Consider the following 12,921-nt stretch of genomic DNA (forward strand, 5'->3'; position numbering starts at 1 on the left):
GAGCCGCGCTGGGAGCCGCGCTGCGCCGGGCTGGGCCGGGCCGGGAGCTGCGCGGGGTGCGCGTGCTTATGCTGCGCGCCGGGCTGCTCCCACGCGCTCTGGGCCGCCGCCGCGGGGCCGCGCGGGGCTGCTGCTGCGCGCCCCGCGGCTGGGCGGGCGGCGGGTCCCGCCTACGGGCCGTGCTGGGGCTGCCGCCGGGACAGGGTCGGCCCGCGGCGGTGTCGGTGCCGCCGGGCGCCCGGGCCCTGCGATGGGCGGGTAAGCGGCGGGGCCGGGGCCGGGGCTGGGCCGGGCCGGGCTGGGCTTGCCGCCGGTCGGGCCCTGGTCTCGCGCGGCGGCGGCCCCCCTGTGCGCCCCAGCAGGCCGGGCCGTGCGGGCAGCGAGGGTGACACCCCGGCCGGGGGCTGGGAAACCAAACCGGCTGTAGCCACGCTCGGTGCGGTAACGGCCTCCTGCCCGGGCTCTGCTCGTAGGGGCCTTCTCACGGTCCAGGTTCTCAGTTTCTGTGCCAGTGCAGTATGCAGGTGGCTTATAGCGGGGCACCACGTAACTGAAATGCATGTGCTGGAAGTAGAAACCTTCTGTCTTTCTTCAGGTAAATTTTACCAACATGCCACAACAGAGGCCTCCCAAGCCACCTTAGCTAGCGTGTCTCCCGTTTTTGCAGTGGTAAGTACGTGCAGGCACTTCCACCAAGGAGGGCTGCTTGTGCAAGATGATGGTGCTTTTTCTTCTTTTTTTTGTTTTTTAGGATCATAAGACCAGATGGGTTTGTCTCTCAGAGAACATCCCTAGTTCTAAATTCTCGGGTGTTCTGACTTGAAGATCAGTTATGGTATACACCATTCACCAAGATGTTTTTCTAACATAAAGTATCTGCTGGAAGTTCTCTTGCTTTAATTGTCAAGGCAGGTCAACTCTTAAAAGTGCTGCAGTCAGAAGGGTTCTTGTTAAGCTTTTCAAGGTTTGCTGCTGCCTTTTAGAAATACTATTCCTGTGTCTTGGTAGCTGTAATTCCAAGCAAACGTGGGATTTGGGGAAAAACAAGCTCTCTATATATTCTTTTTTAAAATGAGAATGAAAGCCATTTGCAAACTGCTTGATTGATATTATTAGTGCATATAAGGGAAGGTAAGGCCTCCTTGTTGAGAGCAAAAAGTAGTTGTTCTGTACCAAGGTCAAGCAGCTAGGTCCTTGTGGCCATGTAACCCTTGTTGCAGCTCTACTGGAATCTGTGCTCAGGTGTGTTTAATTCATGGAAAGTTATTTTTAAAGCCAGTAATATGGAACTAAGCTACATGGTTTATAAGCAAAATGGCAAACTTTCTGATTAAGCCAGACATTGCAGTTTTTCTAATAAAATAATTTTACTAAGAGATGCAAGTGTTAAATGAATAATCTGAATGACAGGTGGTAAGACAAGAAGTTGTGTGTTACTAGCTGAATAGCACATTAATGCAGTACTTGACATGGGCACAAGGCCTAACTACCCAATTTGTGGTATTCTTTACTTTTTAAATTTTATTTGTAAATTTTTCAGATTGCTCCAGAGGAAGTAGCAAAATTTGTAATCCAGAATGTAGGATGCCCATTCCTGCCTAAACAAGTCTGATCCTCTGTAAATCATCCCAAGGTTTAAGTAGGAACATGGTCGTGCAGATGACACTGGTTTTACTTGGTGCGCATACAAACACTGCGAATTATATGGCAATTTGGTGCAATATTTTTCTTAATTGGGATGAACTGTGAAGAGAGGGCATAAAAAGTTGCTTTTTCTTCATAGCGTATTTTCCATTTGACTTCTAGTCAAGTGCAATGAATTTTAGAAACTGATTTCTTGTTTTGTAGTAGTTCTGTGAAAAAAAAATAATAATTTTTTCCACTCCTTTAGATGAAGTTTGACAAAGAGGGAAATACTACCTATTTTGGTGAGTTTTCATTGTAGTTTTGTTTGAATTTTTGGGTTTTGTTTGTCTTTTTTCCTTGTCCAATACAGAAAAGCTCAATTGGGAATCTACATGGGTACAAAATTGTATTTGGGATACTTCACTGTGTTTATTTGGGATGTTGCGACATTTCCTCTGTTTTGCTGCCTTCTGTTGGTCTTCATAGGTCTTTATTGTTAGAATTTTTGTATATTTTTAAGTAATGCCTTGAAAATAACATATACCATCTCCCACAGGAAGGCAATTTTTGCTTTGTTTTTTCCCTTTTTGATCAGCATGCTACTTTCCCTGCCTTGTATTTCCCTTCCTGTAGTATTACATGTGCTTTCTCAAATGAGTCATTTGATTTCTGACATGAAATTAATTGTCATGGCCAACTTTTTCACTTATATCTAGAATTTTTCTCTTTCCACTCCAGATACAGTCTTCTAAACTTCGTAAAAAAAATAAATTATATTGAGGAATCAATGGGAGGAAAACCATTTTAAAGATAGCACAGCCTTTTTTTTTTTTTCTCCCCCTTTTGTGGGACTTAGTAAGCCAATAAAATGTAATTTCAGAACATACCTGCTTGTCCTCTAAATGTGTTTCTCTAAAAATATTTTTATGATAGAAAAGAAGAAAACAGAATTGTACCAGGAATTGGGTCTTCAAGCTCGAGATCTAAGATTTCAACACCTAATGAGCATTGCAACTAGGAACAACAGGATCATTGTGAGAATGGAGGTAATGGTTTCCCTGTAGCTGAGCGTAAACTTGAAGCGGGTTTTATCCTTGCACTTGCATTTTCTTATATGGTTCTTTTAATACCAGCTTTCTATGACATGCAGTTCAGCAGTAAACATGTCTTTGGAGCTTTACCTAGCAATCAGAGATACGGGTTTACCAACAGTTCACATTAATAACCATTTTCCTAGTTGAGCACAGGTGAAACATTACTGACATAATTATAGAAGTAAAGACTTAACAAGGAGCCTCTTCTCAATCATAACACCACTAGCACAGTGCTGTGTCTGAACCACGGAGAATACAGTGGTTCACAGCATGAGATTCTGTTATTTTTCTGCCTGAAAAGACATTTGAAGCGTGTCTTTATCAAAGCCTAAATTATCAAATGTGCAACAGAGTCACGAGAAGACAGAAATCTTCAGAGAGGTTTCTTTCCAGATTCCTACATGTACTACTATCTTTTTCAGTTCTTGAAGGCTGTCATAACACCAGAGTTTCTTCTGATACTAGATTATCGTAATTTAAATCTGGAACACTGGCTCATCAATGAACTAGCGTCTCAGCTGGCTGGGGAAGGTCAACTAGTTACATATTCCCTGCCCTTTGAATTCCGAGCCATAGAAGCAATCCTGCAGTACCGGGTGAGCTATATCGTTTTTATTTCAATTGTTTTGAAAGTTGTTGCTACTTAGGACAGTATGATTTTCTTTTTGCATTAATATTTATACATCCACATTTGTATATGTATTCCACACTTACTGTAGGAGCTCTTTTTTTGTTTTTAGCTTTTGTTGGTTTAGTTTTTATGGTTTTGTGTGTATGTGTGTTTCCATTCCCTTCCCAAGAAAGTGCTAATTGAAAAGTTCATTTTTGGAACAACTTTCATAAGGATGTGATAGCTTCACCATCATTTGGACAGATAAAAAACAAGTCAGAATACCTACCTTTCTAGAGACGTGCTTTAGGTGAGATAGATGTCACACAGAAGTGCTGAGGTTTTTTGGCCTCATGGGCAGCAGTCAGATCATGAGTTCTAGCTAGCCTTAAAAACCTATGCTTGCTAATGCTAATATGACACTGCTAGACAAACAGTGTTTTAGCTTTATCAGCCTTGTTGTCCCTGGGTTTCAGTTCAGTGCAAATCACTTTTATAAAATTCTGTATTTTGCACTGGCTTTATCTTGTAAGTGGTATCCCCATGGCAGGTATTTCCTGGGCATTGGAAAGCAGATTGTGTTAACTGCCTGTTACTGTGAATTCTGTGTTCAGAGACAGGAGTCAGTTGCCCAAATCATTCTAAAGGGATTGCTTTAATTCTTATAAAGGATCATGTTGTTATCTAGATCAGCAAACTGCAGGGGAGACTTAACACTTTGCAGCCTCAGATCCTTGAGACACTGGAAGCTCTAGTGGACCCCAAGCTTTTGTCTGTGGATAGGAGTAAACTACACATTCTCCTGCAAAATGGCAAGAGGTAAATAAGAGTAAGCTGTGAAGAGACTAGAAGATGACCATAGAAAATTACGTGCGATTAAATGTTAGAAAAATGGTGTCTAATACGAATTTTCTAGATCATTGTAATGCTGGGTTGTGCATCTTATTTGTAAATGCAAAAACCGGTATATGAAGTACCTAGTGATATGGGGAAAAACAGAAAAAGGGAAATCTATTCTGAGTTGTCAGAAATACAGTCGAGCTTCTTAAGTAGCATCTGACAGAACAAAATAATACCTAAGAGAACAAAATAACATCATGAAAATGTTCCCCATAATGTAAAACAAGATTAGCCTTTGGATCTATCTATGCTTTAAGTTTACTAGTACTAATACGCTGGTACCTTTGTGTATTTGCCTCTCTGATATGACGGTGCAAATGTGCACTCCCTGCGTGCTCACGGAGTGCTTGTTTTTTCTGACTTAGGAGTATATCCAGAAAACACATCTGAATCCCTTTCAGCGTGTGTCTGTAGTTTGCTGGTCCCCAGACAGATCACTGCCACTGCTAAGTGTGTGGCCTGTAAGGAACTTTTTGAAGGAGCTCTTAGAACCCCACAAGGAAGTCTTCCCTGGCTGCTCCATCTGGCGAGGGTGCTGGCTGGCAAACTCATTTAGAGACTACCTTTGTGTGCTGGTGCCAGTGGGGATTACTTGACCTTTTGCCTGTTCTTTCTTCAGCTTGTCAGAACTGGAAACAGATCTTAAAGTTTTCAAAGAAACAATTCTGGAGATCTTAGATGAAGAAGAAGTAATAGAAGAGCTCTGTCTATCTAAATGGACTGATCCACAAGTATTGTATGTATATTTTGAAACCACATACTTTTTTAAAAGTCTGTTTTGTTTAAGGACAACTTGAGCACTAAACTGTGTGTTCCCTGCCAAAAAGCAGAAAGAAAAAGACTTTCTGATTTTATTTTTTTTTTAAGCCCTAATGCTTATCGCTTCAGAAATCATTGTATTTGATTGGAGAGGGGCTCCACTAGTACTAGTCATATTAGGCAGCTTCAAATAGTTCTTGGCATTGCAGGCCAGCTTATCTAGTATGTAATGGGATGGGAGCAGGATGTAGGAGGAGAAAAAGCAAATGCTATTTTTCAGTACAAATTAACACTTACTGGGAGAATTTTCTTCAGTTTCACCAAAAAAAGCAGCACATTTTAAAGCTTGCCTTGAATAGATCAGATACCACACTTCTTTGTTAGAAGTGTTCTGAACACCTTGCTTCTAGCTTCTTGCTCCCCAGCAGGGAAGAGGCCCTGGAGCAATCTTGTTGTGCACCTGAAGAGCAGCATTTCAGGAAAAAAATGTACATGCAGAAATTGTCCTATTGCACGCTCTCTCTGATGAAAGACCACACACAGCAGCAGCACTGGTCACCTTAACAAAAACTGAAAAGCAAAAAGATAATGTCCATCAGATCCCAGTATGTTTTGGGCTGAATTGCATTTAAATCTTGGGCATACAGACATGTTTTACTTTTAAGTAAATAACAAAAGCTGCTTTTCAAGGTGCTTTGCAAAGTTGCCGAGTAATACTTTTGCCTAACCACGCTGCATGTGGGTATTAATACTGCTCACAGAGTAGCATGGGTTTGAAATCAGGAGATTTTTTTTCGCCCTGCAGAGCTTAGTCTAAATGTGCAGCAGAAACTCTGCGTTCCAGAAGTGGTCACCTTACACTCTCATGTCAGGAGAAACCTGAAGTCATCCCCTCTTGCAGACATCACCAGTGCAGACGGGTAGGAGAGCTGGTGGGAGGTTTTGTGGAGCTGGAGCCATGCTGCAGGATGTAGCGAGACAGTCTGTGCACAAGGCACACGAGGAAACGCTCGCCACGACAGCGCGTTTGCAGGCCAGCTGGATGTGTGTGGACCCAGGGTTGATGCAGGTGATGCATCAACTCGATGAACTCAAGAAGCCTGAGAAGGTGTGGAGGAACCCAGTTAGGCCCATAGGTGTCATCAGAGATCATTTGCAGCAGGGGTGGTGAGCTGAGCCCATAAAGATGAGACAGACATATTTTTGTATGAAGGGATGGCAGGCTGTCAAAGACTCATGAGACAGATGGAGGCTAATTAATGAAAGCAAATCAGATGGCAGTTGTTTTCAAGTCCTTATGCCTGTTGTTTCCCTTTGTATATCCACAGAGGAGCCGATGTAAAGATACTCATCAAATAGGACCTTGAGCTGAATCTGTAATGCGGCAGATAGTGCTCTAAGGCTTTCAAGTCCACAACTCCTCTCATGTGCGTGCAATAAGACCCTCAAGGTCTGAAGGGCTTTACAGGCAGCTTAACTCAAGGCTTCTGCCCCATAAGAGAGAAACTAGAGGCTCTGTTAAAGGTCCCCAGGGAGCTTACATGGGTTGATTCTTAAGACATATCACTATTTTCTTGGAAAACCATTTCAGAGGGGTTCCTCTAACAGTCAGCAATGCCAGGAGGAGATTCTTTAAAAAGTTTAGTCTCTAGAGAAATGAGGTCATACTACAAAAGAAAAAATGATGAAGAATCTTCCTGGCTTTGCTGCTACTTTCGAAGCTCTTGTGGATCTTGAGTTCCTTAGCTTTTATCTACACAGTGAACAATCCAATACACTGCCAGAAACCTACATACCTGTTCCAGCAAAGGCTGCTGTGCCAGCAGTCTGACCACGAAGTAAGATGAAAATGTCTCAGACTTAGGAGAGCAGCATCTTCCCTTTGACACCTACTCTTAGGCTGCTTCATGCTCCAAAAACCTTTTTGCAGTAATTACTGTGTATAGCTGAAACACCTTACTACTAAACTATTTTAATATACCCCTAAAACATCTCCTTCACTGTGTAATTGTTTGTGTGTTGACTTTTGGTTATGTTTTATTCTTGGGAGTTTTTGACTGCACTGTTACCAGGTTCCACCACTTGAGGGCACCAAAAAAAAAAATCTCCTTTCAAAAATGTCAGCACTTTAGAATAACTTTATAATAATACAAACATTTATAGTAATATATAAATTTTATATTATTTATAAATTTTCTAGCTTTATAACTTTTTAATATCTTAAAAAGTAAGATTTGTGGTGTTGTGCATGCCTTGAGCACATCAAATGCTGACTGCTCTACTCAAAATAATTGACTGCCTGTGCTGATAGATACAAAAATATGCCTTTTATTTTAAGCTGTTGGTATTGATTCCTCACTGAAAAGGTTGGATTTTGAGATCTAGTGTCTAACAGCACTCTTGTTGGCTCTCCTGCACCACTCTTATGTGCCTTATCTTAACACATCAATGATATGTTTCTGTACAACGTGAAGCTAACCAGAAAAATATGAAATATTGCTCACAGTGAGGAGAGTACGTCTGGGATTGACCATGCAGAGGAAATGGAGCTGCTGCTGGAGAACTATTACAGACAAGCAGAAGATCTTGCAAATGAAGCTCGAGAACTCAGAGTACTGATTGACGACTCAGAAAGCATTGTCTTTATCAACCTGGACAGGTTAGCTACCCTATCTATTGGCACTGCCAAAAGCTGAGCAGAACTTAATGTTGCCTGGTCTTTCTCAAATCACTGTGTACAAGGAAATTCCATCTTCATGAGAGTTTGAATGAACTTGCAGTCACAGTACAAGAAGCTGCATTGCACTTTCATCGGTGAACTGGATAAAGCAAAGCAACAAGACACTTGTCTAGCTAGGCATCAGTTTTCACTAGCAGAAGAAACCAGGCTTCTTCAAGGTCCTTCAGGGGAGCTATGTGCTAGAGGAAATATCTGCAAATTTAGGGGCAAAATAAAATTCTACTCAGGAAAGTTTGCTCTTAATTCAGCAAAACTGAAACTCTTTTTAAGAGGCTGGCCAGGCTATTTGGTGTTCAGTACAACTTGCATTATTGCTCTATGGAGTGATAGAAGAATTAGTAACTTCAGAATGAGTATTTTCTCTCTGTGTGCTACAGTTTTCACCACTAGCCAGCTTTCTTACTGAAAAATCATCAGCCTGCATTTGCAAGCACATGCCACTCTCTGTCTCTGAGGTCAGTGTTTAATATTCCTTTTCCTCTTTACTGGGGAGTTATCTGTAGAAGCAATTGGTGGATTCTGCATCAGGAAACCACAAAAATCCTTTTGGGGAAGACTCGAGTATGGAATTCTCCAAAGCACACTCAAGTTTATAGTCCACAGCATTTACTGACTTTACTTCTTTGTAAATATATTCATTTGCAAGGTAACAGTAAATTTTTGTTGCTTGTGAATACAGACATATAAATTCAGCCAGTTAGTGGTAGCAGAACACAAATTTCCTTGGAAATTTACTGCTACTCTGTGTATATACACTTCTAAGAAGAGAGCGATGCCGGAAGGTCTGCTGATGATTAAGCACAACCTGCTGCCTTAGAGGTATCCTGATGCAGCAATTTCAAAATGATAGCCTCTTTACACTACTGTTTTGTGAGTTTTGTTACTGGGTTGCCTAATTCCAGGATGACTTCCTCTGTTTCACTGTTTGGTTTTAGGGCATGCTGTATGGAATTTGAGAATTTAGGCAGCAAATCAATTTTTGAGGTCTCCTTACAGATGTTTCTCCCTTCTTTAGCCACCGTAACGTGATGATGAGACTGAACTTGCAGCTGACTATGGGGACTTTCTCTCTCTCTCTCTTTGGACTCATAGGAGTTGCATTTGGTATGAACTTGGAGTCATCTCTTGAAGAGGTAAGGAACGAATGCTGCTTTTATCAGTGACATAAAATGTCACTTGATCTTACACTGCATTTTATAGTGAGTACAACTCAATTCTTTCCATAGGTAAAGCTCCAGATTTATATTAGTGTGTGAAGTAACATAATTTAGTCCTTAAAACTAAATTACGCTTAGTCCCTAACATAATTCATGTGTTAGGGCAGTCACTTTTTTGTAAGCAAATTGTGTTACGGCTAACTGCACGTTATTGCAGGTTTTTTTGTCTGTGTAATGTCCACAGAAGAAAAACAGGAAGACAAAATTATGGTTGAATCAGGACCAACTATAAAACAATATTTAGGTTTCTCTCGTGGTCATCTGTTCTACTCAAAAGCCCAATTTTGTCTTCCAGATACAAGGATACCTGGCAAGCAGCCAGGGTGTTTCCAACACACCAGAGGAAATACGCTACTACCAATTACATGGTTATAGCCAGACTGGTGGGGCTACAGGCTGAGGGTACAAATTTACAATTGCACATGCTGTCTTTAAAAAAAAGAAAAGAAAAAAAAAGACTTCTTCCTTTCCATGTTCATTGGAAAGGTTGAATTTCCAAACTGATGGAAAGAAAACTGCATGGGACAGTAACAGAATACACTAGAGTGATTCCTAAATAAAATGTTTGGTATGAAACAGCCCTTTTCCCAAGGTAGGGCTTGGCTGTTGATGGTAAAGTTTACCGCTTCCTCCCATAGAGGATGAGAGCACTGGTGGGAAGTGAGAGATCGCTTTTCTGAAGAGAGAGTTGCATGGCTAATGGGAATGTTCTGTTGGTAGGACCCCAGAATATTTTGGTTGGTGACGGGGATTATGTTTCTGGGAAGTGGTCTGATATGGCGGCGCTTGCTTTCCTTCCTTGGGCGGCACCTAGAACCTCCATTACCTCCTCATGTACGTATGGCTGCCTGGGGTTTCTGCTTCAGACTCTGCATGTATGGTTAATTTCTAAAGCAGGAGGTAAGGCGTTGTAGGGGGGTGGGCTACAGAGCATGGGGGAATTCAGCTCAGCGGCTGCTCCCTGACATGGCAAAGGAGAAGGTTCTCTCTAGCTGGATTGAACTTGGTGGGAAGCCCAGCACTGGCAAAGATACACTTGAGCAGTAAGACACAGCTCACTGTGCCCAGAAGTGAAGCTGAGGCTGATGGTAGAAGCTGCCCCAATTGGCTCTCAGCTGCCACAGCAGTGTGTTCATAGTGAGGGACATCGAGGATGCTGCCCTCCTCCTCCCACCCACATGATAACTCTGGGACTGTGGTCTCTGTCTCATACAAGAGAAGGTAAAGACAAAAGGACAATGAGAACAGGTACTAGCTGTAACATCTCTGGAGAATGATGCCAGGGTTGGGGTGTCCTGACTGCCAATACGAAGTTTGCAACAGCTCATGTGCACACCAGTCATCTTTGCCATTGATGCTGATGGCATTGTAGAGCCCAACTGTACCAAGCTGTATGGAGATTTCCAAGGAGACCGTCTTCAGATTAGCGAGATACTGTGTGGGTCGTTTCCCTGTTGACTACCCTTTTCTGCCGGAGCTTGTGGGACTGTGTTGTCCACCTCTGTTCTGTGCTCTGGTGTTTGTAACAGGGAGGTATCAATGGATTCAAAAGTTAAGTTGCTGCAAGTGACAAAAGGAGAGAAACGGAGACCCAGATAAACTCCCCTTCTTCCTTCCCCTCCCTTGCCACTAAGAGGCAGATGGAAGTAGTTTGTTGTGGATTGTTCATCGTGGCTACAGCTAACTGGATTATCCTCAAGGGTTGCTCAAAGCCAACTCCAGCACATACTGACTGCCTTGGAGAAACGTACTGAAAGGGATTAAGGAGGGAGAAGCCAGAGGTAGCATTCGGAAAATAAAGAAGAGAAAAATCAGGGTTCAGCCTCTGTGAAGCTTTATTTCCTTCTGCCGCATATAGAGCAGCTTCTCGTGTAATTACAGACTACTTTCTATCTTGCCTAGGTTCCTGCAGTTCTGAAAAAATCCCAACCAACAGCTGGAAGAGTGGAGATAAAGAACAACCTTAAAGCAGAAACATTTGGGCTGAGCAGAAGCACATTAACAAACCAATAGGAACAGCAGGAACAAAGGGACTTTTTTTGTTACAGCGTGGACTTGGGACACTTTCCTTGCAAGAATTTCTAAATTTGTTAATTTATATTTTGTGCCAAAAACCTATAGTGAGATTTTAATGCTTACACACAAAAGGAGAGAAACACAAGGGAAAACAGTGACGTGCTTTCCACGGTAATCTCACCTCTACCCCACGTATGTTCCATTAGTTTTGTGTATCATATACGTGTACTTATTTTTTTGGGCTTTCTCATTTCAAGTGCTTCTGTCAAATACTTTACGTAATGGCCTTTCTTAAAGAGAACAGTATTTTCAGCTTCAAGGATGACAGCAGTCAGCATTCATCAATAATTCTGGTTCTGAGCTGCAAATTCAGGAATCTGACTTCAAATATCAAAGAAAAAGCTACCTTTTGAATGGATTTTTAAGGCCCTACTTAATTGCAGAGAACAGATTTTCCAAAGCAAAAAGCATACTTGCATCTCTTGTGAAGCATCACCTCTAAATTGGCACTAACCAGAGATAATAGTTTCCCGTATTTTAAGTGAGCAATAGCAGGCCTTGAAATGTAGCTGCTTATCTTGGGTATTCCTTAGCAATTAATTTAGGCCCCAAATGTATGCAGTTTTAGTAACAAGGAAAGCGGGCCTACTGATAATGCAGGCCTGTGTTTGCTATCTGCCCTCTTGATAGAGCTTCAGTTTAATGACTCCTCACGTCGCCACAAGGACTGATTCAAATGCTGGTAACCATCAACAAACCAGTTGTTGATTTCCCTTGAGCTGGGCTCTGCTTTCTGTCTTCTCCCCGCAAGAAGACAGGACAATGCACGGACTGGTGGGCACCACAGTAAGTAGCCAGGTTAGTAACGGGTGTGGAAGCCTGGTGTCTTGTGATGGACTAAAGGAAGGAGTAAAATTCTTATGCCCACTATTAGTGTTTTCTCTCAGGATTTATTGCTGAACTCTAAGGGCATAGTTCCCCACTGGTTTCTCTGTAGAAGGAGCATGAAATCTTTCTAAATTGAGTCACAAACTGTCTAGTTTTTGTTTGGGTCTTTTTTTAACCTCTCTGTAACATACACTGAGTAGCTCCTTAGGTCCCACCAGATAAATCACTGTATTGGCAGGGGTTGGAAAAGACAGTAACTGAGGCTGTGAACATTTTTACTCAGGACTAACAACTCAAAAATGGAAATGAAAAAGGTACAGAAATTAGAATTATGCAGGCCTGTGATCCTGGTTTGGTTGTATGTAATTATTTTCAAACAGTTGTTCTTGCTCTGCATGGGACTTCAACTACAGATAAAAGGCATGAGAAGGTGAAAAAATTAATGGCGTTTGTAATGTGTTTGAGATTTTTAGCTGAATTTTTTGCAGCCTTTTTGCTTAGCAGGTAGAAATACATAAAACTTCTGAACTGAGTAATCCAGCAGAAAAAACAATGGCTCACATACACACCTTGGCCAATAAGCCCCAGGAACGCCCAGTGCGTGAGGGGCTGTGGATGCTGATGTTTTCAACCAAGTTGTAGTTGCATTAGGCCAGGATTGAAATGTGTCAGTGCAGCTGTTTGGGAAGCTTTCACATAAGCTTTCCAAGCTCTGTCTTGTGCAGAGAGGCTCCTGTGAACTGTATTGACTCCTTTTCCTGTACATAGCTGACTTACTTAAAGCACAATAAAAGCACTGACAGACACATCTTTTACGAGATTGCCTTTCTCTCTACAGACACATGCAAACACTTAATGGTTTTCTTACAGTTTCATCAAAATGTATTCAGGTGCAATAAAATTGCTCTGAGGTCAAACCTAGAAAAAAACAAAGCCAGTGGAGGCTGTATGTTCAGAATGGAATTGCTCCAGAACATGCTGGTTTCATTAATTTTCATTTAAAAAGGAAAACTTTTTACTCTGCCCTTATAAATACACTGCTCGTTTTGCCTCACACCACAGTTCACAGAT

The 12,921-nt window shown here is 42.0% G+C and overlaps 1 protein-coding gene across 1 annotated transcript; it reads left to right on the forward strand.

The window, feature by feature from the left end:
• Positions 1-12,656, forward strand: MRS2 (magnesium transporter MRS2). The gene is made up of 11 exons (XM_075745187.1): positions 1-258; positions 596-669; positions 1,892-1,928; positions 2,560-2,672; positions 3,143-3,316; positions 4,019-4,149; positions 4,850-4,966; positions 7,496-7,648; positions 8,745-8,862; positions 9,667-9,780; positions 10,849-12,656. The coding sequence occupies exons 1-11, from the start codon at positions 69-71 to the stop codon at positions 10,957-10,959; spliced, it is 1,332 nt and encodes a 443-aa protein (XP_075601302.1). The 5' UTR covers positions 1-68; the 3' UTR covers positions 10,960-12,656.
• The last annotated feature ends 265 nt before the right edge of the window (positions 12,657-12,921 follow it).

The sequence above is a fragment of the Balearica regulorum genome, chromosome 2, assembly GCF_011004875.1.
Source record: "Balearica regulorum gibbericeps isolate bBalReg1 chromosome 2, bBalReg1.pri, whole genome shotgun sequence".
Taxonomy (NCBI): Eukaryota; Metazoa; Chordata; class Aves; order Gruiformes; family Gruidae; genus Balearica; species Balearica regulorum.